The sequence below is a fragment of the Pan troglodytes genome, chromosome 19 (assembly GCF_028858775.2).
Source record: "Pan troglodytes isolate AG18354 chromosome 19, NHGRI_mPanTro3-v2.0_pri, whole genome shotgun sequence".
In the NCBI taxonomy this organism is placed as follows: domain Eukaryota; kingdom Metazoa; phylum Chordata; class Mammalia; order Primates; family Hominidae; genus Pan; species Pan troglodytes.
In genome coordinates, this window is record NC_072417.2 from 31,609,419 (window position 1) to 31,631,542 (window position 22,124).

At 46.1% G+C, this 22,124-nt stretch overlaps 2 protein-coding genes and 1 long non-coding RNA gene across 5 annotated transcripts; 2 read left to right on the forward strand and 1 right to left on the reverse strand.

Annotated features, from left to right (window-relative positions):
• Window positions 1-9,357: 9,357 nt before the first annotated feature.
• Window positions 9,358-12,449, forward strand: CCL14 (C-C motif chemokine ligand 14). Its single transcript, XM_001173954.7, has 3 exons — window positions 9,358-9,532; window positions 11,653-11,767; window positions 12,217-12,449. Exons 1-3 carry the CDS (start codon window positions 9,454-9,456, stop codon window positions 12,302-12,304), a joined length of 282 nt encoding a protein of 93 aa, XP_001173954.3. The 5' UTR covers window positions 9,358-9,453; the 3' UTR covers window positions 12,305-12,449.
• LOC134808951 (uncharacterized) lies at window positions 9,375-10,611 on the reverse strand. Its single transcript, XR_010153232.1, has 2 exons — window positions 10,378-10,611; window positions 9,375-9,569 (listed from the first exon to the last, which is right to left on the reverse strand). It is a non-coding gene; the product is annotated as an uncharacterized LOC134808951 (long non-coding RNA).
• Window positions 12,450-14,563: 2,114 nt separating the features above from the next.
• CCL16 (C-C motif chemokine ligand 16) lies at window positions 14,564-18,685 on the forward strand. 3 transcript variants are annotated; one of them, XM_016931970.4, is made up of 3 exons: window positions 14,564-14,752; window positions 17,826-17,967; window positions 18,378-18,685. In XM_016931970.4, exons 1-3 carry the CDS (start codon window positions 14,677-14,679, stop codon window positions 18,541-18,543), a joined length of 384 nt encoding a protein of 127 aa, XP_016787459.1. In that variant the 5' UTR covers window positions 14,564-14,676; the 3' UTR covers window positions 18,544-18,685. The 3 variants fall into 3 exon arrangements, with proteins under 3 accessions (XP_016787459.1, XP_009430649.1, XP_511806.2); XM_009432374.5 differs by having other exon boundaries at window positions 14,566-14,752; window positions 17,850-17,967; XM_511806.9 differs by having other exon boundaries at window positions 14,574-14,752; window positions 17,847-17,967.
• Window positions 18,686-22,124: the final 3,439 nt, after the last annotated feature.

Genomic DNA, 22,124 nt, shown 5'->3' on the forward strand with positions numbered 1-22,124 from the left:
CTGAGCATAGTACCCAATAGTTTTTCAACCCTTGCCCCCTTCCCTCCCTCCCTCCTGTAGTAGTCCCCAGTGCCTATTGTTGCCATCTTTATGTCCATGTGTAACCAATGTTTAGCTCCCACTTATAAGTGAAAACATGTGGTATTTGGTTTTCTGTTCCTGCATTAATTCAGTTAAGATAATGGCCTCCAACTTTATCCATGTTGCTCCAAAGGACATGATTTCATTCTTTTTATGGCTACATAAGAAGTAGCTCATGGTGTATCTGTACCACATTTTCTTATCCAGTCGACACTGATGGGCGCCTAGGTTGATTCCATGTCTTTGCTATTGTGAATAGTGCTCTGATGAACATACGAGGGCTTGTGTCTTTTTCCGTACAATGATTTTTATTAATATATATCCAGTAATGGGATTGCTGAGTTGAATGGTAGTTCTGTTTTAAGTTATTTGAGAAATCACCAAACTGCTTTTCACAGTGGCTGAACTAATTTACATTCCCACCAACAGTGTATATCTGTTCCCTTTTTCTCTACAGCGTCACCAGCATGTTATTTTTTTGACTTTTTACTAATAGCCATTCTGACTGGTGTGAGACAGTAACTCATTTTGGGTTTGATTTGCATTTCTCTGATGATTAGTGATGTTGAGCATTTTTTCATGTGTTTGTTGGCTGCTTATATGTCTTCTTTTGAGGAACGTATGTTCATGTCTTTTGCCTGTTTTTTAATGGGGTTGTTTTTGGCTGTTGAACTGTTTAAGGCACTTACAGATTCTGGATATTAGACCTTTGCTGGATGCATAGTTTGCAAATATTTTTTCTCATTCTGTAGGTTTTCTGTTTACTCTGTTGATGAGTTTCTTTTGCTGTACAGAAGCTCTTGAGTCTACTTGAGCACTTGTCAATTTTTGTTTTTATTGCAATTGCTTTTGGGGATTTAGTCATAAATTATTTGCCAAGGCCAATGTCCAGAATGGTGTTTCCTAGGTTTTCTTCTAAGGTTCTTATAGTTTAAGGTCTTATATTTGAATTTTGAATCCATCTTGAGTTATTTTATGTATATGGTGAAAAATAGGGGTCCAGTTTCATTCTTATGCACATGGCTAGCCAGCTATCCCAGCACCATTTATTGAACAGGGAATCCTTACCCCTTTGCTTATTTTTGTTGACTCTGTCAAAGATCAGATGACTGTAGGTGTGCAGCTTTATTTCTGGATTTTCTATTCTGTTCTACTGGTCTATGTATCTGTTTTTGTACCAATACCATGCTGTTTTGTTTACTGTAGCCTTATAGTATACTTTGGAGTCTGGTAATATGATTCCTCTAGCTTTGCTTTTTGTTTAGGATTGATTTGACCATTTGGACTCTTTTTATTGGTTCCATATGAATTTTAGAATAGTTTTTCTAGTTCTATGAAAAATGACATTGGTAGTTTGATAGAAACAGCATTGAATCTGTAGATTGCCTGGACAATACAGCCATTATAATGATATTGATTCTTCCAGTCCATGAGCATGGAATGTTTTTCCATTTGTTCATGTCATCTATGATTTCTTTCAGCAGTGTTTTGTAATTTTCATTGTAGAGATCTTTCACCTCCTTGGTTACATGTATTACTACGTTTGTGTGTGTGTGTGTGGCTATTGTAAATGAGATTGCATTCTTGATTTGGCACTCAGCTTGAATGCTATTGGTGTATAAAAATGCTACTGGTTTTTGCACATTGATTTTGTGTCCTGAAACTTTACTGAAGTGGTTTATCAGTTCCAGGAGACTTTTGGCAGAGGCTTTAGGATTTTCATATCATTGGTGAGGTTGTCAGCTTAATGTCTGGCAGACAGAGTAAGGGGATAGGGATGGGAGTAGTTTTCTTGTCCTTGACCAGAAGTTATCCAGGGCACTGCCCAATTCTCTCTCTGGCCCACTGTCCCCTCCAAGAGGTTCCCACAGCAAATATCCTTTTTTATTTTGAAAACTGTGCTTGTAGCTTTATCCTGGGGCAAATGCCCTACCTGACTATCCTGAATGGGAACTAGCAAGGTTATAGCTTATTCACTCAATGCAAATGTCTTCTCCCAGTACCCACTGACTCTGATCTTCACATTATCCAGGGTTCTGCTGGGAAAATCCTCTTTTTCTATGATCTTCTCCTTCACCTATATGAGGATACATGTTTTTTCAGCCTTCTTGTGATCTGCCATCAAGCTGACCCATGTTCTTTTTTTGTTCTTTCTTTTTTTTGAGATGGAGTCTTGCTCTGTTGCCCAGGCTGAAGTGTAGTGGCGTGATCTTGGTTCACTGTAACCTCCACCTCCCGGGTTCAAGCAATTCTCCCGCCTCAGCCTCCTGAGTAGCTGGGATTACAGGTGCCTGCCACCATGCCCAGTTAATTTCTGTAGTTTTTATAGAGATGGGGTTTCACCATGTTGGCCAGTCTGGTCTCAAACTCCTGACCTCAAGTGATCTACCTGCCTCGGCCTCCCAAAGTTCTGGGATTACAGGCGTGAGTCACTGCACCCGGCCCCATGTTCTTTATATAAAACAGAAATGTCTCACCTTATGGTAGACCAATGTCATATTTTCTGACTCCTTACTGCTACTATGAGTTCTATTTATTTTTATATTTCTTCTGTCATTTCAACAAGATTTACAGAGATGAAAAAGACAAACACAGATGCTCAGAGTTCTGGCTTACTTTGTTTTGTTTATTGAGACAGGCTGTCACTCTGTCACCCAGTCTGGAGTGCAGTGGCACAATCTTGGCTCATTCACCTTGGCTCAACCTCCTGGGCTCAAGTGATTCTCCCACCTCAGCCCCTTGAGTAGCTGGGACTACAGGCGTGCACCACTCCACACCCAGCTAATTTTGTTTATTTTTTTAGAGACATGGTCTCACTTGTTGCCCAGGCTGGTCTTGAACTCCTGGGCTCAAGTAATCCTCCTGCCTCGGCTTCCCAAAGTGTTGAGATTACAGGTGTGAGCCACCACACCTGGCCTCTGGCATACATTTTGATCCAGTTATGACCTTTTATGTCTCTCTCACTGATCCACTGAATGCTGTTGAATTCAGAAGCTTTGAGTTGAAAGCAGCTCACTGGTACCTAAATATATGACTAGGGGATGGCAATCCAGAAGCTTCTGGATTCTCCATGGAGATTTTGTCTCAGAGCCTTAGAAAAAAATTTAAATGGTTATTCAATTAAAATTGTCCTAGACCTAAGTAGGATTCATGTGGTTTCACTGGGTTCTCTCTGACAGGTCAGGTTTTTAGCTTAGAAGGATGAAATGAGGAGGGAGAGCGTCTGGGCAGTGTGGATGCCAAAGGGCCACTTATGAAGGTGTTGGGTCATGGCAACTCAACAGAAATGAGGGATGAAAACCAAGACTTTCCTTTTTTTTTTTTTTTTTTTTTTTAGATGGAGTCTCACTCTGTCACCCAGGCTGGAGTGCAGGGGTGCCATCTTGGCTCACTACAACCTCCACCTCCTGGGTTCAAGTGATTCTCCTGCCTCAGCCTCCTGAGTAGCTGGGATTACAGGGACCCACCACCACGCCCAGCAGATTTTTGTATTTTTAGTAGAGACGGGGTTTTTCCATGTTGGCTGGGCTGGTCTCAAACTCCTGGCCTCAAATGATCTGCCTGCCTCAGCCTCCCAAAGTTCTGGGATTATAGGCGTGAGCCACCCACCAGACCTGGCCCAAGATTTTCCATTCTAACCAAGCATCTAGCCACTCACAGAAGGTCTTTGAGGTCTTGAAGGGGAAAAAAATATGTTATGTGCAGGTTAATTGCATAATACATACTCTGTTCTCGCAGTTCCTCAGAAACAGCATGTTCTTTTTTGCTTCCTTGCTTTGTGTGGTGCCCTCTGCCAGGCATGCCCTCCTCTCAACTCTGCCCAGCAAAACTCAACCCAACCTCAATGGCTTAGATTAAATGCTACCATAAAACCTTCCCCCTTCATCCCAGCCAGAAGGACCCACCTCCATTTCTCTGGAATCTTGAAACATATATTTATTGCCACTCAAAAAGATTTTTATTGAGTGGCTGCTTTAGGTTATGCATTGTGCTAGGCATTAGGAAAACCATGAAAACCAAACAAAGTAGACTATTGCCCTTCAAGAATATGTCAGTCCAGGGCCGGGCACGGTAGCTCACGCCTGTAATCCCAGCACTTTGGAAGGCCGAGGTGGGCAGATCACCTGAGGTCAGGAGTTCAAGACCAGCCTGGCCAACATGGTGAAACGCCGTCTGTACTAAAAACACAAAAATTAGCCAGACGTGGTGGTGTGCACCTGTAATCCCAGCTACTCGGGAGGCTGAGGCAGGAAACTTGCTTGAAACTGGAAGGCAGAGGTTGCAGTGAGCCGAGATCATGCCACTGCACTCCAGCCTGGGTGACAGAGTGAGACTCTGTCTCAAAAAAAATAAAAATACAAAAGAATATGTCAGTTTATAGAGAAGACTGAAAATAGGAATAAGAATGATGCTTGGGTGCAAAAAGTCATATCTAATTCATTGCTAAGTCTCCACATTTTTATGCAACATCGGAGCAAAAAGAGGAGGACATTTATACTAGAGGCAACCAACCTGGGACTCAAGTATCCCCAGGCCCTAGGTGGACTGGCCAGTGACTGAAGGGACCAACATAAGATTGAACCACAGCATTTAGAAAGCTGTGTGATAGATAGGGCTTCTGAAACTTTAGCATGCATAAAAGCCACCAGGAAGGCTTGTGAAAACACAGATTGTGGGCTCCCACCCCTAGAAATCTGGTTCAGTAGGACAGGGGTAGGGCCAAAGTATCAGCATGTTTAACAAGTTTCCAGGTAACGCTGATGCTGCAGAATGCAGTGGAAATTTGAAGAGGACTTTGTAACTTCACCATTGTTTGCAGTATTCTGAAAGGCACATTTTTCTTTAGTAATCAAAAAATGAAAGAGTTGAAAAATGCGTCTTAATTGTCTTTTCAAGGATGTGTAACAAAATGGGCCAGCTCTTCACTTGTGTTGATATTTGATTTTTTTATGATGAAGCTCATCAAAGCTGTTTAATTATAAAAGAAATATGGAGTTGGAAAAAGTTTTAAACATGGTTAAATAGTCTGACAATCAATTTGGAATTTGTAAAAGTAAAAATCTTGAGCTGGGTGCAGTGGCTCATGCCTATAATCCCAGCACTTTGGGAGGCCAAAGTGGGCAGATCCCTTGAGGCCAGGAGTTTGAGACCAGCCTGGCCAACATGGCAAAAACCTCCTCTCTACTAAAAATACAAAAATAAGCCAGGTGTGATGGTGCGCACTTGTAGTCCCAGTTACTTGGAAGGCTGAGGTGGAAGGATCACTTGAGCCCGAGAGGTCAAGGCTGCAGTGAGGCAAGATCGCACCACTGTACTCCAGCCTGAAGTGACAGTGACAGAGTGAGACCCTGTCTCAAAAAAAAAAAAAAAAAAAAAAAAATTGGAAATTGTACAAAATAGCTAGAAAAAAAAAGTGCATAAAAGTCATCTTAAAAATCTAAATAGAGGGCTGGGCACAGTGGCTCATGCCTGTAATCCCAGCAGTTTGGGAAGCCAGGAGTTCAAGACCAGCCTGGCCAACAGGGTGAAACCCCGTCTCTACTAAAATACAAAAATTAGCCAGGTGTGGTGGCAGGCGCCTGTAATCCCAGCTACTCGGGAGGCTGAGGCAGAAGAATCACTTGAACATGGAAGGCGGAGGTTGCGGTGAGCTGAGATCATACCACTGTACTCCAGTCTGGGCAACAAAGCAAAACTCCGTCTCAAAGAAAAAAAAAAATCTAAACAGAGCTTCACAGAAATCATCAAGACATAAAATAGGAAATAGAAACATTCATATTTTTATTCTTTTTAGAACCAGAGACAAGATTTAAAAGTAATATAACTCATCCCCTCAACTGAGGGCTCAACCAGGGCCAGGGCAGAGAAGATGATGCACATGGTTGAGGCCAGTGGGACCAGAGGCCAGAATACAGCCAGTGTGGCCAGGAGATTTGTTACATACAGGGAACTCAGCAAATAAGTACATACATTGAGGTTAATGGGAGCAGGAGTCCCCATTGTTAGAGGAGGGAGGGAAACATAGAAACAGGAAAGACTGAAATAACTCTGTGGTGTTTACTTGGAATTGGACATAGTGGTATAAACTTTTGTTTTTTCATATAGCTAGAAAGAGGACATAGAAATTGCTAATAATAGGACGAGCGCAGTGGCTCACGCCTGTAATCCCAGCACTTTGGGAGGCCAAGGCGGGTGGATCACCTGAGGTCAGAAGTTCAAGACCAGCCTGGCCAACACGGCGAAACCCCATCTCTAAAAATACAAAAATTACCTGGGCAAGGTGACCTGTACCTGCAGTCCCAGCTACTCCAGAGGGTGAGGCAGGAGGATCACTTGAACCCCGGAGGTAGAGGTTTCAGTGAGCTGAGAATGCACCACCTCACTCCTGGGTGACAGAGTGAGACTCCATCTCAAAAACAAAAACAAAAAGAAATTGCTAATAATATATGAAATAGATATACTTGAAATAGACATAAATTTAAATACATACTTATACACATATGCTTACATATATTTCCAAGTTCTAGCCACTAAAAGCTCAGATCTAAAAGTGATGCCATTCCCATAGCAATGAACACACCAAGCACTCAGATTTTGGTTTCTCAAAATCATTTTTCAGTAAAAGAAACTGAGACTCATGGAAGAAATGGCTAATTCCAGAGCTGGGCCAAGGAAAGTACAAGATGAGTCTGGAACATCTATTTGTGCCAAAAAGTAAGAAAACAAGATTAAAGAATAAACCCTAAAATTTTCTAGAGAGGGGAAACAGCAGATCACCACAAATGAGTTTCAGAAGAAACATATTCTTATATTCCATTGTAGAATTCTATACCCAACAAAAATATCAATCAAGTATGAAGGCTAAATAATGACTTCTTCAGGCAAGCGTGAACTCAGAAGGTTTATGTCCTACAGATCCTTCCTGTACTATTCAATTTTTTAAACCAATATATGTATGTGTTGCTTTGAAAAACATTTTAAATATTTTTAAAATAGGCTCTTCATACTCAACAGGGGGCAACAGGAGGACATTTAAGGTCTCTAATTATGTTGCCATCAAATTTCATTCATCTGGTTGTATTGCAATTCTCCTTTACTTTTTTTAGTCCCTCTTTGAGTTCTGAGACCTCTGGGATCAGGGTCATCTTCATTCCCTCCCTCCAAGCCTAGCCCAGTACTTGGCATATGATACTGTGTCAAAGAAGTGATATGGTCACAAAACCTATTCCTTTTTCTTCCTAAGCATACAGATGATGTATATTTTCCATCCCTTTGTCATTATGTTGGAGCCAGGTTACTTGATGCTGGCCATGGAATGTGGGTGAAAGTAATTTGTACCATTTTCAGAACTGATCCACAAAAATCTCCCAATCCGCCTCTGCCTCTCCCTTTTTGTATCAAGCTTGGAGGCCTTGTGCTGAAAATGGTGGCATCCAAGGTAGAAAAAGGCCTGGTTCCTGAATGAGTACATGGAGGATCCCAGCACACACACCATCATCCCACTACTGACCCACACTGGACTGTAACATGAGCAAGAAATAAACTTTTATTTAATTAGTCTGCTGGATTGTTTATGATAGCAGTTGGCACACACAGACTAATGTAGGTAGGAACTCAATACTTGCTGGAAAAGTACAGGAACTTCCTGTAAGTCTCCTAGAAACAACTTGGCAGGTTGGCTAGTTTCCACAAAAACAAGAAGTAAGCATCATTTCTTTCCAACTCACTTTTCCTATAAACAACTTGTTTCCTGAGATTGTTCCTGATAATAATTATTATCATTTAACTTGAAGGGTTTACATAATGTTGTTATTGATGATAAGAAATATAGAAAATTTTTAATTGATGACTGTCTCCACAACTAACCATGAGATTTCAGCCATTTCCTATAAGATACACATATGTAGACCTGGCTCAATTTGTTTATTCATCCTTCTTTTAAAATGTATATTCATAAAGCACCTGGTATACACTAGGTTCTGCGTGAATGGGCAAAGATAAATAATAGATGTTCTCCATCCTGATGATTCAGATGAGGAGAGGAGATTAAATAACCATCTAACCACATCAGCAAGCAGAATGGGGGATGTACCTCCAAGAACAGCATGGTGAGGGCACTAAGCTGAGAGCCTGCAGAGATGAGATCTGTCCTGCATCCAAATCACTGTGTGAACATGAGAAAGTCACTGGTCCTTTCTGATTCCCAGCTTCCATTCAGTAAATGGCCAGTTTAGACAAATCAAATGGCAAATACATAGCATGCAAGCTGCACTGCAACAGAAACTGCACGTTGGTCACAGCGTATCTTCCCAATGTGCCTGGATATGGCCTCAGAATCATTTCCAACACAGAGCACCAGTCCACCACTAATCAATGAAACCTACTAGCTATCCCTGAATTAGACATTTTCTAGGGTTCCCACCAAGCTTCTTTGCAGCAAAAGCCAGAGAAACCAGGAGAAGGTCCCAAAGAGATCCACTATCTGATTTCAGAAAGGACTAAGACTAAAGGCTTTATAGAAAACCCATAAGCTTTTACAGAGCTCCGTTGGGAGTCCCACGTTTCTTTATGGCATAATGGGTGAGAACACAGACTTGGAAGCCAAACCACCTGAATTTGAACCCCAGTTCCATTTACCAACTATCAAAAGCTTAGGCTTTGATTCTGAGCCTGTTTCCTCAACTGCTGTTCTAAAGATTAAATAGGCTAATATTCATAAGGCATCTGGGACAGTGGCTTGTGTGTATAGCAACCATTATATAAGTGAATTATCTACTGAGCACCACAGCACTTCTTCACTCCATGGTGTGGTGACCAGAATGGAGATGAGACTGAGAACTGCGGGTTCTGCTTCGAGTTTAAGTTAGGATTTCCCTTGACCAATGAGACCTGACTTGGGGGAGTCCTGGCCTCATTCCATTACCCCAAACACCCTCTAGTCTCCAGATGAACAGATCCTGAATGTCCAGGCCCCACGTGGCCTGTTCTAAGGCCTGAGATGGAATTGGATACAGGACACATCCAGCCTTGAGATCTTTTGCTAAGTGTGAGACAGTGCCCCCAGCCCTGTGCTCATGTTCATGCCTAGGGAAAGGCTTCTATCAAAAGAGTTGAACTTCTTCCCACTGGGGATGGAAGACCATTTCCTGCCTTAAACCTTGGCTCTCCCTGCTTCCTTCAGGCCACCAACAACACATGTGCAGGATATGACATTGCTGAGGCATCACTGCTTTCCTACTTCCCTTCCAAGTCTCAGCTCCCTTATTTTAAAAAATATTTGGCCTCAATGATCATTTCTCAACAATTCCTCACCGCAGGAGCCTCTGAAGCTCCCACCAGGCCAGCTCTCCTCCCGCAACAGCTTCCCACAGCATGAAGATCTCCGTGGCTGCCATTCCCTTCTTCCTCCTCATCACCATCGCCCTAGGGACCAAGACTGAATCCTCCTCGCGTGAGTGCAATGCCTTGTCTTCCTTCCAACCTAGTCCCTGCAGGGAAATAAGCAGGAGTGAGGTTGGGGCTCAGGGGAAGACCAGGAGCAGGGACTCAGAAAGGAGGGCTGGTATCTTCTTGAAACTGTGTGTATAGCAACATTATATAAATGAATTATCTACTGAGCACCACAGCACTTCACCCCATGGTGTGGTGAGCAGGATGGAGATGAGACTTAGGACTGCAGGTTCTGCTTAAGAGTTTAAGTTGGGATCTTCCAGCCTTGACCAATGAGACTTGACTTGGGAGACTCCAGGCTTCATTCCACTACCCCAAATGCCCTCTAGTCTCCAGATAAACAGATCCTGAATCTCCAGGCCTCACATGGCCTTGATCTCTTATCATTGCCCCCCAGGACCAGTCCCCCCTTGCCCTCAAGGACATGGAGTGAGACCAGCCTGCCTCTCTACTCCCTCAATTTCTCTCTCTTTGCCGCTAAGCAAAAGAGTGGCCCACCCCATTTGGGGTATATTTCCTCAGGGAGATTAGGAGCAGTGTCTTGAGCCCCTCAAGGGCATTTTTCTATTGGCCTCCTGAGGTTTGGGCCCAGCCTGCTTCCAGCGTCACCTGTGCCCAGTGAGTGCAGCATTGCTTGGGTATGGGCTGGGGGGAAACACGACAGTGTGGGGTCCATCCTAGGCCCCCTTTTCTCAGCTGATTTCTTAGAATAAGCTGCCTTTAGAGATAACCAAAACTATTTATCACTCTTCCATTTTACCTACTCTCCTTTTCAGAAACTGGGGGGAAACAGAAGGTTGTTAAAATACAGCTAAAGTTGGTGGGTATGTGCACAGTTTGACTTGCCCTCTCCGATGTCATTTGTCAGCTCAGAGGAACAAGGTGGGAGAGTATAGGAGCTCTGACTGGGTCTCAGGAAACAGGGGCCCCTTATGCCGTTCTTTGGTTCGTGAGGATGCTGCCTGGAATGGAGCTGGAAAACAGGATGAGACCCTTCCACCCAGACATCTGGCCACCCTCAGTGACCTCTGAGGCCATTGTGATGCACACCCATGATTCTATGAAGCAGGGTCACATAACATGCACACACCTGATTTCTCCACTCCATAACCACAACATGTGCCTGTTTGTACAGGGCTCTTGGCCTACAATGTCCTTCCTGCTACCTCTATAATTCAAGCTTGGGGTGACTGCTGTCACCTCCTTGCTTCTCCTATAAGAGCCATGAAACTTCTCAATCAGAAAATAGATGAAAAATCACCTAATCCAGTGATTTTTAAAACTTTTTAGGCCACAAAACCTTTTCTTCAAGCAATATCTTCCACAGAGGCCCAATATGTAAAACAGAAAAAATGGGTTGAGTAGGGTACAAGACACCACTCTCAAATGCAGCAGGGCCTCCACAATAGTCCCTGAGGCCCCCAGAGCTCCAGGGAGCTCAGTGTAAAAACCACTGATGCAGTCCAAGGGCCTCATTTACAGAGGAGGGAACAGGGGGAAAGTAAAATGGCCATAGTACACAGGAAGCACAGGCAAGGTTAGGTTAGGATTTGGGTGCCCTGACTCTGTGGCCTTTGTCCTTGGAGCTTGCTGTGGGCATCCTGCTCTCTCTGCAGGTTGTCGGTTCAATGGGGACATGGGCAGGGTGGAGCACTAGGAGGGGCTGGGTTTGCATTCCCAAATGGCATGTCTCCAAATCCCTATTGGGATTTCTTCCAAATATTCCTCCTATTTGGAGCACCTTTCCCGAATAAGGCATGAAGGCTGCATGATATTGGCCAAGTCCCTAGCCTTCTCTGCCAGTCGGCCCCCAGAGATGGTGTAAGAAGATCTGAGTGTGCTGCTCTTCAACCCTGGAGTTGAAAGTCATCCACCAGTCTTTCCAAGAGGGGTTGAAGAAAAGGAGGAAGGGTGATTGATGATGAGGGAGGAGAAAAAGAAGAGCCCAGGAGTACCATGGAGAAGGAGAAGAGAAGATGAGGAAAGCCTACTCTCCTCTCCAAGTTCTGTGGGGCTGTCTCCTCCTTCCTTCCCTCCTCCATGCCCTCAGCTTGCAGGAGCAGCCAACGGTATGGCCTTTAACAAGGGGCCCCTCCTCAGCATCTGATGCTCTCTCCTCAGGGGGACCTTACCACCCCTCAGAGTGCTGCTTCACCTACACTACCTACAAGATCCCGCGTCAGCGGATTATGGATTACTATGAGACCAACAGCCAGTGCTCCAAGCCCGGAATTGTGTAGGTGGTACACACACATCACACTGGGGGGAGAGGGAGCCAGCAGGGCCTCCTGGAGGGAGGCAGGGAGTGGTGGTGGAATGGGGACCCCCAGCGTACCTCCCAGGTGTGACTACATGGGGAGAGGCAGCTGAGGGGCAATCTGAGTGCTTTCTGGCTGGAGCCTGCAGGAGCCATGGGGAAACTGACCCCATGGATGAGGAGATGACAGAGAAGGGAGAAGAAGGCAAGAGGGCACTTCCTCAGGGGGACACAGAGACTAGATGGGTCTAGGGGTCCTAGGAACCGAAGAGTATGTCTCAGAGAGGAGACTGGCTCTAAGCTGCCTCTATGGAAGAAAGGAAAAGCAGTCTAGGTCAGGCGGGGAATTTAGGAGGGAGGGAAGATGGGCTGTCTCTTCCGGCCACTGGGCCCCTCGGTTTGTGATCCTTCTCCCTCTTGCTCCACAGCTTCATCACCAAAAGGGGCCATTCCATCTGTACCAACCCCAGTGACAAGTGGGTCCAGGACTATATCAAGGACATGGAGGAGAACTGAGTGACCCAGAAGGGGTGGCGAAGGCACAGCTCAGAGACATAAAGAGAAGATGCCGAGGCCCCCTCCTCCACCCACCCCTAACTCTCAGCCCCAGTCACCCTCTTGGAGCTTCCCTGCCTTGAATTAAAGACCACTCATGCTCTTCCCTGGCCTCATTCCTTTCTACTGGATTTACTCATTGGCCATGAACTGAGGACACCAGGGTGTGGCACCCTCGGCATCAAGCCTCGCTCTGCAGAAGTTTTGCTGGAGCCTGGTACAAAAAATAGGTCAGGCCTGCAATGCAGGTAGTGAGAAGCAGAAAGTGAGAAAGAAAAGCAGTGTAAAGACCGTCTCCTCCTCAGCAACAACAGTAGCAGACCCCGTTTTCTTAATGCTTTCTATACTCCAAGCACTCTGCTAGGCAGTCTGTATGCATTATCTTATTTAAGCTTCATGACAAGTGTAAAAGCTACAAATCATCATTTGATTTTTTAAGTAACACTTCATAAAGGTCTCTCTATAGCAGTCAAACTCCATAGTCCTTTTTTCTGTGCTGTTTTCAAGGCCTTTCTTCACTGCTGTCTGGAATAGGAATGATTCATGAAGACATTTTATCCAACCCCTCCCCTTCGCTTACATACATCAGATTATACCATATTGTTTTACTAACTTTTTTATCCCCTAGAAGGCTTAGCAGAAAGCCTAGCCCATACCAGGTGTTCAGGAAATGGATGGATGGATGGATGGATGAAGGAAAGGAAGAATGGGTGGATGGAAGGATGAAGGGAAGGAGGAATGGATGGAGGGATGGAGAGAGGGAGGGATGGAGGGAGGGAAGCAGGGAGGGATGAAGGGAGGGAGGAAGGGAGGGAGGGATGGATGGATGGAGAGAAAGAGGGAGGGAGGGATAGAGGGACAGATGGAATAAGACAGAAATCAAGAGGAGGACTATGCTCCAAGAATAAGCTCTCAAACCTATCTTCAGGGCCCAAGGAGGAGCTCTGAGTACTTGGAATAAGAGCTTGCCCAGAGTAGGGATTATGACCACCCTTTCCTGGTCTCCAGCCTTCCACAGATAAGGGCTTGTGGGCCACATTAAGGGCCATATGGGGGCCTGCATGCCAAAGTCACAACCAGGCTTCTCAGGCCTTGTCACCTCCATAAACAGAGGTCAAGAGGATGCCCCACATACGTACCCTCCATGCCCTCACAAAAAGCCACAGCTTCACCACCAGGTGAAGCCTTGAACCCACCAGGAGTAACTGCATTATATGGTTTACCTATCTATGAGCAGTCATGCCAAGCAGAAAGCCCCATAAGGATCTGCACAGTCCCTGTTTCTGCCCCTGCCTCCCACTGCCCTCAACACCTGAAACACATCACCTATGCCTCTAAAGCTTGCTGTCCATCAACAGCAAAATCCCTTATATCTTTGATCTCTTCTCTAAATGCAGCTTTCAACATGGAAAAGGGTCCTGAGGCACCTGAAGAGAGAGGAAGCTGTGGGACAGGTCCAGCCAGAGCCCAGGCCAGAGGGGCGGAAGCTGGAGTCCTGGAGCACAGACGCAGGTTGTCAGGTGCACAGAGTTGGAGGGTCCCCTGCTGGTCATGGTTGGCCATGGGGGCACCCAGGAGGGATCAGCGAGCTGGCTACACCTAAAAATCAGTCCAAAGTCCGAGGTCCAAAGAGATAAATAAAAACATTGACAAATAAGTCAAACGATCCAGCAACAAATGGGGACCCAAGGATCAGGCACCTTGTGTTTCTTTTTTGGAGTATTAGCATATGCTGTGACATGAAAGAGTTTGAGCTCAATCATGTGGCCTTGGACTGGGAGAGGGCATTTCCTTCTCAGAGGCAACTAAGCCCTACCTTTGCCTCAGTCTGGGCTCTGTAATCCTGCTTTGTGCTCATCTCCCCAAGACTGATCACCTGGGGGAAGCTGGGGTGGTTCAACCCTGCCTGCCCTTCCCCAACATACAGATGGTGGCAGGTAACATGGTGAAATCAAACAGATCTGGTTTTTCATCCGCCTATCCACCCAGGTGACCTTGGACAATTTATTTAGCCTCTAAGCCTCAGTAGTCCCAGGGAAGTAATAATCGCTACTTCACTATTTTAAGGATTATATAAGATAGGGCATGTAAGATAGCTGACACACATTCGCCCATTTCTTCACGTGAATTCAGATTCTACTGAATTCAGCTCTGCACCAAGTCCCATCCTCTGCTGCCCTGTTTCAGCAAACACTGAGGCCTGTTGTTTCTCCTCCTCTACCGGCTCTGATGCGGTCAAGGTCCAGAGAGCTGAGTAGTTGGCAAGCGGACCACCAGCAACAGACAACATCTTCATTCGGCTCTCCCTGAAGCTGTACTGCCCCGCTGAGAGGATGAAGGTCTCCGAGGCTGCCCTGTCTCTCCTTGTCCTCATCCTTATCATTACTTCGGCTTCTTGCAGCCAGCCAAGTGAGTCCACTTGTCTCTGTAGGGCAGGAACGAGAAAGGGGGATGGAGCAGCTGGCAGGGAGGTGGTGCCAAGGGCGCTGTCGGGTCTCTGGCCTCATAAGACCCTGTGGGCTCTCCCCACCTTCATGCATAGCTTCTGACCTCCAATTCTCCCCTTTGTAAGTAGAGCTGGGGTTGGTCCGGATCTTTCTGGGGTAAGTAGTTCCAGGAAACTGGGTCACCATTTCCTCAGGAGTCCCAAGCGTGGTGAGCAGGAATGATCATTCAGGAGGAGAGGCCAAGAAAGCAGCAGAAAATGCAACAAGAAGTGCATGCAATGAAAGGGAGGGGGAGGCACGCGGATGAGAAAGAAGAGTGGCAGGTGCCCTGGAAGAATGAGTGGCGAGAGGAAGGAAGGTTCAAACAATCATGTGGGTCTAAGCCCAGGAATTGGGAGTCTGAACCGAGACAGCCCTTCCTCAACATGGCTGGCACAGGTTGCTGGGACTATCAGACAACCAAAATGAGTCCCAGTGGAATGGCTGCTTGGGAATCTATGGTCCCCTTCTCCATCCCCCAGCCTATGACTAAATAAAATCTGCAGAAAAGAGGAAAGGGGTTGAAAGGTTTTGGAGCGTGGGGAAAGGGAGAATTGGGGCCTATGGAGGAGGGGGTTTGTTTTGCCCCTCCGTATCTCCTCCCTCTATCATCGTTTACGAGGACCTGGTGACGGGGGTGGGGAGGACAAGGACGTGTACCTGCCCTAGGCTGCCCCAGCCATTCTTTTCTCTTTTGTTTTTTTGTTTGTTTGCTTGTTGTTTTGTTTTGTTTTGTTTTGTTTTGTTTTGTTTTGTTTGTGATGGAGTTTCGCTCTTGTTGCCCAGGCTGGAGCGCAGTGTCGCGATCTCGGCTCACCACAACCTCTGCCTCCCGGGTTCAAGTGATTCTCCTGCCTCAGCCTCCTGAGTAGCTGGGATCACAGGCACACACCACCACGCCCAGCTAATTTTTGTATTTTTAGTAGAGACGGGGTTTCACCATGTTGGTCAGGCTGGTCTCGAACTCCTGACCTCGTGATCTGCCCACCTCGGCCTCCCAAAGTGCTAGGATTACAGGTATGAGCCACCATGCCTGGCCTCGCTTCTCTCTTAAGGTCACCCTGGCATGTAGTCTGGCCTGACTCTGCCTGTGTAAACACAAAGGAGCAAGGGTCAAGTGCACCATGTAATCTGCCCACATACTCTCAGGATGACCCTGGTCTTTGTAAACTTTGCTTTGAGAACCAGTGATACGAGCATCACTTACAGAGGGACTGTGTGGGAGGGGGGAACAGTGCTCTTTGGGAGAGTCAATCAGGCCAGTGCAGTGGGTTCAGGCTTCAAGAAAGAGAAAATGGCCCACCCAAAGCATGGATCAGCAAGATGGTGCTCTCAAGATGTCCCAAGCTTTGCCACTCACTGGAGGCAAAGGGGTCAAGCTACAAAAAGATTTGCACTCTGAAGGTTTGGGGGCTGGGAGAGATCTCTGGACTGACCTCTTGTGTAGTATCCCCAATTGATGGGTAGTCAGGACAGCTCAAAGGAAACACAGTGACAATAACCAATCAAGTCTAGTATCCTGCATACATCAAAGAGATGGGGGAAAGCGCCATTTCCAAGGCAAGAAGAGCAGTCATTACTACCATTGGCTCTTAATTATAATAAGCACTGATTGAGCCTTTCTGTGTGCCAGGCTGTCTGAGTTAAGGGCTTTCCAATCATTTTCTCACCGAATTCTAACCATGATCCTAGGATACAAGTAAGTATCATTTACCCCCACTTAATAGATGAGGAAACTGAAACCTAGGGAGATTAAGGAATTTGCCCATGATTCAAGTCGAAATTCAAATCAAGTCAAAATTCCAACCCAAAGCTGTCTGACCCCAAAGCCTAAATCATATACTTTTTCCTCCTGCTCTAACTTCTATCTCTAATGGCTCTACTCTCTCACCCTTCCCCCTAACCTCCGCCTCTCCAATACCTCTAAGATAGAGTCCAAATTCCTCAGTAGCTCAGCAGGTGTGTGACCAGACCCTCCTCCTCTCTCCAGTTTCATCTCTGCCCATTCATTTCTTCCTACCTTGCATGCCAGCCACCCAAACTGCCCAGCACTCCCAAGACACACTGAGCTTCCCCTACCTTCAGGCTTTCCTGCATTTCTTTCTTCCAGATTCTACAAGTCCTTTGTGTGTCTAAATCCTTTTTTTTTTCTTTTGAGATGGAGTCACTCTTTCGCCCAGGCTGGGGTGCAGTGGTGCAATCTTGGCTCACCGCAACCTCTGACTCCTGGGTTTAAGTGATTCTCCTGCCTCAGCCTCCCGAATAGCTGGGATTACAGGCATGTGCCACCATGCCTGGCTAATTTTTGTTAGTAGAGACGGGGTTTCACCATGTTGGCCAGGCTGGTCTCAAACTTCTGACCTCAGGTGATCCGCCCGCCTCGGCCTCCCAAAGTGCTGGGATTACAGGCATGAGCCACCACACCCAGCCGTGTGTCTAAATCCTACTCATCCTTTACGAATCAATGCAGGCCTCACTTGCTTTGAGACTTCTTCCTCAACCACCAAGGATGGGTTAGGGGCCCTTCATTCTGTTCCCATAGCACCTTATGCCAAAGTCTGTTCTATCCTGGACCACATTCTATGGTAGTGTTTGTTTAACTTTTCAATTTCTCTTTCAACCCTGACTAGTCTGTAAGTTACTTAAGGGTAGTGACTGTGTCTTCCTCATGTTTTTACCCCCATAGAGCCCAGCATATAATACTAGCTCAACACATGTTTGCCAGATCAAGTCACCAATAAACAAAAGAATGAGCCAGCTTCCTCCCGGTTCCTTGGCAAGTGTGAATAACCAAGTCATTTGTAGTTGACACTCAGCTCAGAGGCTGAAGGTTCTAAATGTATGTCCCCCAAAGGGATTCATCTTATGCACTTCATTACCAGTCAAGCTATCATTGGTCTCCTCTAACAGACGGCTTTGCTATCAGAGGAGTGAAACACAAATGGTGGGAGACAGAGGTGGGCAGCTGTGATCTCCCCTCTGCTTCCCTGGCTCAGCTTGCAATGTGATTCCTTCAGAAGTTCCTGAGTGGGTGAACACCCCATCCACCTGCTGCCTGAAGTACTATGAGAAAGTGTTGCCAAGGAGACTAGTGGTGGGATACAGAAAGGCCCTCAACTGTCACCTGCCAGCAATCATGTAAGCACGTCCTTGTAGATATTTCTGTGGAGAGGGACAGGGAGCCCAGGGGCAGGAATGAGATACATGGGATCAAGAGGTCTCCATGCTAGAAGCAGTGGAGCAGTGGTAAGGGTTTGGCCTTTGGCTCTCAGGGGCCTGGGATTAATTCCTAATTTTGCCACTTTTAGCTATGTGGTCCATTATGAAACCCAAGCTTGAGGGTCTAGGCTGAGTGGAGAAGGGACTGAGAGAAGGGATGGTAAGGTTCTGAGGCCAGAGAGAGAGGCTGTCTGAGGGAACCCAGCCAGGACAGGCCCAGGGAAGCTTTAAAGAACATAAGGTGAGCTCCATGTGAACCAGAGGTGGGGGTGGGCACCGGACTCCTGCCCGAGTCTGCAGCCCATGACGGTCTAATTCTGCCTCTGCAGCTTCGTCACCAAGAGGAACCGAGAAGTCTGCACCAACCCCAATGACGACTGGGTCCAAGAGTACATCAAAGATCCCAACCTACCTTTGCTGCCTACCAGGAACTTGTCCACGGTTAAAATTATTACAGCAAAGAATGGTCAACCCCAGCTCCTCAACTCCCAGTGATGACCAGGCTTTAGTGGAAGCCCTTGTTTACAGAAGAGAGGGGTAAACCTATGAAAACAGGGGAAGCCTTATTAGGCTGAAACTAGCCAGTCACATTGAGAGAAGCAGAACAATGATCAAAATAAAGGAGAAGTATTTCGAATATTTTCTCAATCTTAGGAGGAAATACCAAAGTTAAGGGACGTGGGCAGAGGTACGCTCTTTTATTTTTATATTTATATTTTTATTTTTTTTGAGATAGGGTCTTACTCTGTCACCCAGGCTGGAGTGCAGTGGTGTGATCTTGGCTCACTTGATCTTGGCTCACTGTAACCTCCACCTCCCAGGCTCAAGTGATCCTCCCACCCCAGCCTCCCGAGTAGCTGGGACTACAGGCTTGCGCCACCACACCTGGCTAATTTTTGTATTTTTGGTAGAGACGGGATTCTACCATGTTGCCCAGGCTGGTCTCAAACTCCTGTGCCCAAGCAATCCACCTGCCTCAGCCTTCCAAAAGTGCTGGGATTACAGGCGTGAGCCACCACATCCGCCCAGTGCACTCTTAATACACAGAAAAATATATTTCACATCCTTCTCCTGCTCTCTTTCAATTCCTCACTTCACACCAGTACACAAGCCATTCTAAGTATTTACTAAGTATTTACTAAGTAAATACTTAGCCAGTTTCCAGCCTTCCAGATGATCTTTGCCCTCTGGGTCTTGACCCATTAAGAGCCCCATAGAACTCTTGATTTTTCCTGTCCATCTTTATGGATTTTTCTGGATCTATATTTTCTTCAATTATTCTTTCATTTTATAATACAACTTTTTCATAGGAAGTCCGGATGGGAATATTCACATTAATCATTTTTGCAGAGGCTTTGCTAGATCCTCTCATATTTTGTCTTCCTCAGGGTGGCAGGGGTACAGAGAGTGCCTGATTGGAAAAAAAAAAAAAAAAAGAGAGAGAGAGAGAGAAGAAGAAGAGACACAAATCTCTACCTCCCATGTTAAGCTTTGCAGGACAGGGAAAGAAAGGATATGAGACACGGCTAGGGGTAAACTCTTAGTCCAAAACCCAAGCATGCAATAAATAAAACTCCCTTATTTGACAGCTTGATTCCTAACCTCCTGCTTTTTTTTCTGCTAGGGTGAAAGAAGCTTAATCTCAGTTTTTTTCAGGGGCTTCTCCACATTTCTTGAGACTTTTGTCAAGGTTGGGGGCCATTTATATTCAATCTTCCCCTCTGTCTCCTGCTTAACAGCAGACAGCTGACTCAGCTCCCTTGCATTCAACATTCTCCCAAAACGCTGTTGTGAAGACAAAACAAAAGCCAGGTAATTAAGACCGGATGGTTAAGACAGGTAATTAAGACCGGATGGTTAAGACAGGTAATTAAGACCGGATGGTTAAGAGAAACAAATAAATGCAGTGAAGTGTCAAGCTGAAAACGGGCCAATGAATTGGATTCTGGTAAACTGACTCATAACTGCCCCCCAGTGGCCATGTTGTTAAAACCCGAGCCTCCTCCCTTGGCCGGCGCGGTGGCTCACGCCTGTAATCCCAGCACTTTGGGAGGCCGAGGGGGGCAGATCACGAGGTCAGGAGATCGAGCCCATCCTGGCTAACACGGTGAAACCCCGTCTCTACTAAAAATACAAAAAAATTAGCCGGGCGTGGTGGCGGGCGCCTGTAGTCCCAGCTACTCGGGAGGCTGAGGCAGGAGAATGGCATGAACCCAGGAGGCGGAGCTTGCAGTGAGCCGAGTTCGTGCCACTGCACTCCAGCCTGGGCGACAGAGAGAGACTCTGTCTCAAATAAAAAAAAAACAAAAAAAAAAAAAACGAGCTGCCTCCCCAGCCCAAGCTCATCTTCCCAGGATGGCCATCTCATCTAGCTGGCCAATCAGACTCTCAGAGAGATTTGAAATTTGGACCTGAGAAACTCAGTCTGGTTGCTGCTAGAGCAGAAGTGAGTTTCTGGCAGTGTCCCAAGGAAAGAGGTCTATGAACTTCTGTCCTGAGGTCCCTGGAACTGCCTCACTTCCTGCCCCAGCTCCAGGCTGGGAGCTTCAGCTGGTCTTTCAGTTCCATGAGATGTCCCAGCATCTTTCCTTTAAAAAAATTTCTAGGCCAGGCGCGATGGCTCACACTTACAATCCCAGTTCTTTGGGAGGCCAAGGCGGGCAGATCACTTGAGGCCAGAAGTCTTGAGACCAGCCTGGACAACATGGCCCATCTCTACTAAAAATACAAAAATGAGCTGAGCATGGTGGTGGTCGCCTGTAATCCCAACCACTCAGATGGCTGAGGCATGAGAATCGCTTGAACCCAGGAGGCAGAGGTTGCAGTGAGCTGAGATCATGCCACTACACTCCAGCCTGGGCAACAGAGCGAGACTCCATCTCAATTTTAAAAAAAAATTCCTAAAGGGCTATGGTGGCAATTTAGCACCTCAGGAATAACTTATTGGTTTAGGTCAGTTCTTGGTGGGGGATGATGGATGTATGTGTGTTAAAATAGACATAACAGGGGCTGGGCAAGGTGGCTAACGCCTGTAATCCCAGCACTTCCAGAGTCTGAGGTGGGCGGATCACTTGAGGCCAGGAGTTCGAGACCAGCCTGGGCAGCATGGCGAAACCCCACTTCTACCAAAAATACAAAAAAAAAAAAAAAAAAAATTAGCCGAGCATGGTGGCCTGCGCCTATGCCCCCAGCTGCTCAGGAGGCTGAGGCAGGAGGATCCCTTGAGCTGGGGAGTCAGCTGAGATCGTGCCACTGCACTCCAGCCTGGGTGACAGAATGAGATCCTGTCTCAAAAAACGTGTGTGTGTGTGTGTGTGTGTGTGTGTGTGTGTACACACATAACAAGGCCATGCACAGTGGCTTATGCCTGTAAACCCAGCACTTTGGGAGGCTGAAGCAGGAGGATCATTTGAGTCCAGGAATTTGAGATCAGCCTGGGCAGTATGGTGAGATCTTACATATTTTTTAATCTCTACAAAAAAACAAAACAATTAACTGGGCACGGTGGTGTGTGCCCGTGGTCACAGGTACTCAGAAGGCTGAGGTAGGAGGATTGCTTGAGCCCAGGAGGTTGAGAATGCACTGCAGTGAGCCATAATATCACCACTGCACTCCAGGCTGGATGACAGAGCAAGACTCTGCCTAAAAATACATATATATATGTGTGTGTGTGTGTGTGTATGTGTGTGTATGTGTGTATATATATATATATAGACAAAATTTACCATTCTAAACATTTTTATGTGTACAATCCTACATTCACTTTGTTAGGCAAACATCACCACTATCCATCTCCAGACTTTTCTCATCGTCCCAACCTGAGACTCTGTACCCATTAAATGCTAACTCACCATTCTCTCCTCCCCCAGCCTCTGGTAACCACTATTCTTCTTTCTGTCACTATGAATTTGACAGCTCTAGGTATTTCATGTAAGGGGAATCACATAGCATTTGTCCTTTTGTGACTGGCTTATTTCACCAGCATAGTGTCGTCAAGGTTCATCCAAGTTGTAGCATGCTTCAGAACGTTATTCCTGTTAGTCATTAGGCTAACATTCCATTGTATGTATCTGCCA